The sequence below is a fragment of the Monopterus albus genome, unplaced genomic scaffold (genome assembly GCF_001952655.1).
Source record: "Monopterus albus unplaced genomic scaffold, M_albus_1.0 scaffold93.1, whole genome shotgun sequence".
NCBI lineage: Eukaryota > Metazoa > Chordata > Actinopteri > Synbranchiformes > Synbranchidae > Monopterus > Monopterus albus.
The window spans coordinates 827,880-833,336 of record NW_018127973.1 but is presented as its reverse complement, the minus strand read 5'-3'; the positions used below and the strand labels follow the sequence as shown (position 1 = coordinate 833,336).

General features: G+C 46.6%; 2 protein-coding genes across 2 annotated transcripts in view; both read left to right on the top strand.

Annotated features, from left to right (window-relative positions):
* arid1aa (AT-rich interaction domain 1Aa) overlaps window positions 1-4,137 on the top strand; it is a 16,490-nt gene extending 12,353 nt beyond the window's left edge. Inside the window, 3 exon segments of the mRNA XM_020608427.1 lie at window positions 1-417; window positions 525-655; window positions 753-4,137. The exon segment at window positions 1-417 is cut by the window's left edge and continues 67 nt beyond it. Of these exon segments, the coding sequence (XP_020464083.1) occupies window positions 1-417; window positions 525-655; window positions 753-2,630 (2,426 nt within the window). The 3' untranslated portion in view covers window positions 2,631-4,137.
* A 432-nt stretch (window positions 4,138-4,569) lies between these two features.
* pigv (phosphatidylinositol glycan anchor biosynthesis, class V) overlaps window positions 4,570-5,457 on the top strand; it is a 3,115-nt gene continuing 2,227 nt past the window's right edge. The window contains 3 exon segments of the mRNA XM_020608375.1: window positions 4,570-4,927; window positions 5,186-5,453; window positions 5,456-5,457. The exon segment at window positions 5,456-5,457 is cut by the window's right edge and continues 888 nt beyond it. Of these exon segments, the coding sequence (XP_020464031.1) occupies window positions 4,865-4,927; window positions 5,186-5,453; window positions 5,456-5,457 (333 nt within the window). The 5' untranslated portion in view covers window positions 4,570-4,864.

Here is a 5,457-nt window from a genome sequence, read left to right as displayed (position 1 = left end):
ACCGCTCAGAGGAGATGATGTCATCAGAACAGCGTATAAACCATGATGGCCAGTGGGGGGGTCAGATGGGGCCACGGCAGCCTCCCTATGGCCCAGCAGGGCCTGGCCAACCAATCCCCCGTTCAGTACAGTCCAATTACCAACACCCTCAGGGTGTGCAGAACCACATTCCACAAGTGTCCAGCCCAGCCCCCATGCCCCGCCCCATGGAGAGCAGAACATCACCTAGTAAATCTCCATACATGCATGGAGTAATGAAGATGCAGAAGGCTGGCCCTCCAGTGCCCGCATCTCACATCGTGCCCCCGCCAGTGCAGTCACCTCTAATAAGGCGAGACATGCCTTTTCCCCCAGGCTCTGTAGAAGCTATCCTTCCTGTCCTGAAACCCCGTCGGAGACTCACCGTGAAAGACATTGGTATGACAATAGACTACAAATATAAAGAACATCTTGTGATATTCTTTATTATTGACAGCATCGCCTAACGTTACTTGGTCTTCCTATATTATCCTCTGACATTCTAGGAACGCCGGAGGCCTGGAGAGTCATGATGTCATTAAAGTCTGGTTTATTGGCTGAGAGCACGTGGGCCTTAGATACCATCAACATTCTCCTGTATGACGACAGCAGTATTTCCACCTTTGATCTCAATACGGTGAGACTTAACTTTGAGCCCTAAATGATGGTTTAGAACGGTAGACTGTGCATAATGATCAGGTTTGACATTTTCTGCACTTCCGCTCTTTCTTTAGTTGCCCGGCCTACTAGAGTTGGTGGTTGAGTATTTCAGACGCTGCCTCATTGAGATCTTTGGCATTCTGCGCGAGTATGAAGTTGGAGACCCTGGCCAGAGGACACTTCTAGATCCTAATGCCTTGAAACGAGACTTGGGCAACATGGAAGAAGAGGAACCACGGACCGAGGACATGGAAGAGGAGGACGAAGATGACGAAGAAGAGGAGGAACAAGAAACAGAGGGGCCAGCTCATGTGAAAGAGGAGGAAGAGCAAGAGCAGTGCTCTGAGACTCGGGGTGAAAATGAGAAAACTGAAGACGAGGAGAAGAGTAAGGGTTCTTCATCTGAACAGGCAGGGTCATCACAGTCTTTACCTGTCCATGAGAGACCCAAACAGGCTAGCAAGTTTGACAAGTTTCCCCTAAAGGTGGTACGAAAGAAAGACCCATTTGTGTCTGGTCAGTCCAGTAATCATGGCAAACTACAAGAGTTTGACAGTGGGTTACTTCACTGGAGTGCTGGAGGGGGAGATTCAACAGACTACATCCAGACCCACTTTGAACCACGCAAAGACTTTTTGGAACCTCGAGAACGAATACCTGTGCCCCCAGTTCTGTTTAAGAGACAAGTCCCAGAAGAAGAGAGACGTGAAATTTGTCTGTCAGTTGAGGAAGGAGAGGAGAAGAGGAAGCATCAGGATGATGAAGACAGGCTGAAAGAGCCATCTTTCTCAGAGAAAGCATCAGTCTCAGAAAAGGCCAGCCCCTCATCCTGCAGTGGAGGAGAGGAGGAGAGGAAAACAGATTGTGAAAACAGTGATAAAAGTCACCAGGAGAATAATAGGCGTGTTCTTTCCTCCGGCAGTGTTTTAACCCAGCGGGCACAGCAGACTGGCACCATCCTGGAAGATGAGCCTCACAGTAAAGACGAGGGGCCACTCATTGCACTCGCTAACTGGCAGGATTCTTTAGCCCGCCGCTGCATTTGTGTTTCCAATATTGTCCGCAGCCTCTCCTTTGTGCCAGGAAATGACCACGAGATGTCGAAACACCCAGGGTTACTGCTGCTATTGGGTCGCCTGATCCTGCTCCACCACAGGCACCCTGAGCGCAAACAAGCCCCGCTCACCTACGAGAAAGATGAGGATTCAGACGAGGGAGTGGGCCAAAGGGATGAATGGTGGTGGGACTGCTTGGAGCTCCTGAGGGAGAACACACTGGTCACTTTGGCGAACATCTCAGGCCAACTGGACCTCTCCATCTACCCTGAGAGCATCTGCTTCCCTTTGTTGGATGGTCTACTCCACTGGGCTGTCTGTCCCTCGGCAGAGGCCCAGGACCCATTCCCCACCCTGGGCCCCCACAGCGCTTTGTCACCTCAGAGACTGGTCCTGGAGACACTAAGCAAGTTAAGCATCCAAGACAACAATGTGGACCTCATCTTGGCCACTCCGCCATTTAGTCGCTTAGAAAAGCTGTATGGTAACCTGGTGCGGTTAATCGGAGACAGGAAGGTTGCTGTCTGCAGGGAGATGGCTGTGGTCCTGCTGGCCAACCTGGCCCAGGGTGATACTCTTGCAGCCCGAGCAATTGCTGTTCAGAAGGGTAGTGTGGGTAACTTGCTGGGCTTCCTGGAGGATAGTCTGGCTGCCACACAGCTTCAGCAGAGCCAGAGCTCTCTACTACATCTACAGGGGATGCACTTTGAGCCCACAAGTCCGGACATGATGCGACGAGCTGCCCGGGCTCTGCATGCCTTAGCCAAGGTGGAGGAGAACCACTCAGAGTTCACACTACATGAGTCCCGACTCCTCGACCTTTCAGTGTCTCCCCTAATGAACTCACTGGTTTCTCATGTTATCTGTGATGTACTCTTTCTGATTGGCCAGTCATGACAGCTGTAGGGAGCTGTGGCTCCAGTTATTTTTGGGAGTGGGAGGTTTATTCCCAGTCCCATCTTCCCTGGTAACCTGGCTTGTGTGTGTAACAGGGCAAGGAAAGTTCAAGTGACTGTCTTTAATTTATGAAAATCCTTCAGATTCTATTCTGAGCCCTCCCCAGGCCGTCCTTGCTCTGGGAGGGCAGTCACTGAGCGGTGGTGGATTACAAACCAGAGGGATGCCCACAGAGTGACACTACTTGCAGCACGAATGCCAACTGGATGACGCAGAGCACCATGGTTGAGAGACTGTTCTGCACTTGGGGGAAAGTACTTTTTAATAAAGATAAATAAATAAATGAATCAATAAATAACTGAAAAACAACTGTAACCAAAGTTGCTGTCTCGTTTACAGTGAGTTTGGGAGACAGTGTGTGTCCTAGCTCTCCCCTCGAGGGCACATCGAGTCTGTAACTGGTTGATGTTCAGAGGTGAATCAGACTGACATGTGGCCTACTGGTTATAGTTGCTGTAGTTGGATTCTCACCAGTCAACCTGACGGTAGACAAAAGTGCTGTCAATAGACACCTTCACCAGGGAGGCCTGTGCAGTGTGCAGTAGATTGTAGGACATTTTCTGTACTGTACTGCTCTTGAGTGTAAGCATTCTGTAACACGTTTCACACAGAAGCTGACAATGCAGCTCCTCTAGAGTTTTGAGGTCATTTTAGTTTGGTGTTGAACAGAAAATGGCTTTCTTCCCCAAAGTATCAAGAACCTACAACACCCTTACCTCCTCTTATCCCTTGATTGTATGAATACCCTTATGAAAAGAAATCACCTCTTAGGACTGGTTTTCAACTTCAAATACAGCTTTGCTGTGGTGTATATATATAATGTTGTACATTTCACTTCCTTTGTCTGTCTCTGTCTGTGTCACTATTCTCACATTTGCTATTGGTGAGGGATGGAGGCTGACACGAGTTTGGTCTGTGACCTCCAGTCCCTACTGATTAGACCCACTCCTCAGTAGTATGGCAGACACAGCTTAAATCTGTTATCTCCTGGTACCACAAAAATAAACTAGATTAAGTACACATTCAACAGTTTTTCTCCAATCATGGATTCTGCATATTTGTATTTCAGACTATGTAGCTAAGACAACATGTAAATTCCTCCCTTTCCCTTTTTTGGCTCAATGAATATCATTTATTCAGTATGAAATCTTTATACTATATGTTCCACGTGGTAAGAATAAATGTACATTAAATCTTCTAAGCTGTTTGATGGTTTGATTATTCTAGAATCATTACTTCTCTTTATTACACTTTCTGTTTCAGTAAATTAAATGCATAAATGTAAAAAAAAAAAAAAAAAAGCATTGCAGCCATCAGTAAGTTGTTGAACAAGCTGCATAACAGAGCTTGAAGGGGGAGGACTGTGCATAGGCTTTGTATGAACTTATTTATCAAAACACTTTGACTTACTCCTGCATCAGGGGCCAAAAAGAAATAAACCATTTAGAACCAACTTCATATGCATTTTCATTGAACATATACAAACGCTCTACAAAATATTTGCATTCACTGGATTGCTGACAAAGACGTGTATTTGGGTCTAATAAAATTGGAGCTAGTCAAATTTAACAGACTGAAAAGATTAACATTTTTCAGTGAGGAGTTACTTGAACCAGCTGCAGCCGGTCTATGAGATGGTATGGAGCGCCGCCTGCTGGAGAGACAAATCCACCTATCTATACAGAAAATGTTACAATGTAAGTAAAGTAGATGGGAAGTTAAAAAAAACTTAAGAAAAATAGACTAAACCGTCACACATAACCGTTTACGACAAAGTATACCGTTTAAAAAATTTACATTAGTTGTGCATGTTAGAGAAACTACGCGAGGATTCGCCTCGTCTGGTTTCATAAGCTTTTATTTTGAAAGGAGTTGTGCGGGTGGACCGGAAATAAAAATTGCCATCCGAAACGAGCCAGACCACTGCAGGATGAGGATTTGAGGACAAAGGTTACACCTGCGCGACAATCAACGATGCTGGAACGACTAGCTAATACAATTATTGTAAACAGTTTCTAAAGGTTTTCAAACCAAAGCGCCTTGCTCGGTGCTTTTCCAGCCACCTATGTTTAAAGAAAAAATGATTAATCCAGCAGTCAGGGTTTCGTAGCAGCGACAATGTTCGGGCCAGTAAAAACTGGCTTCTTCAGATCTTGTCCATCACCTCAATAACCATGGATGCCAGAGCAGTTCTGGAGTTTGCCACGGTTACCAGGGGCCTCTCACTGTTTCTGCAGGTAGGTTTTAGGCAATGTATATAAATCTGACATGCTAATCTAGTTTCCCCGCTTTCTAGATGGGACGTTTATTTGTTCATCTTGATTTCCCCTGATGCTTAAGTCACCTTGACAGTTATAGGTTTCTCTGTGCTACCTACTGCGCCCAGGGGAATACATACAAAAGTGACTGTGCACTTGCGTTTCTCTGTACAGCAAAACACAGCCTATGATAACAGGATTTATTTGAACCTAATCATGTGAAATATTGCTCCTCAGGCTGTCTTGAATGCTGCCATCCCTGACCATGAAGCTGATGCATTCAGACCCCCACGGACAGAGGAGCCTCTGTACTTGGACTCTGCAGTGGAGTGGCTGCTGGGTGGCCTGTCTCACTGGGACGCAGAGCATTTCCTCTTCATTGCCGAGAGAGGATACCTCTATGAGCACAACTTTGCTTTTTTCCCCCTGTTCCCCGTAATTCTCCGAGGCCTGGCAGAAACAGTGCTGTGGCCCTTGAGCAGCTGGCTAAGTGTGCGGGGGCGTTTGTT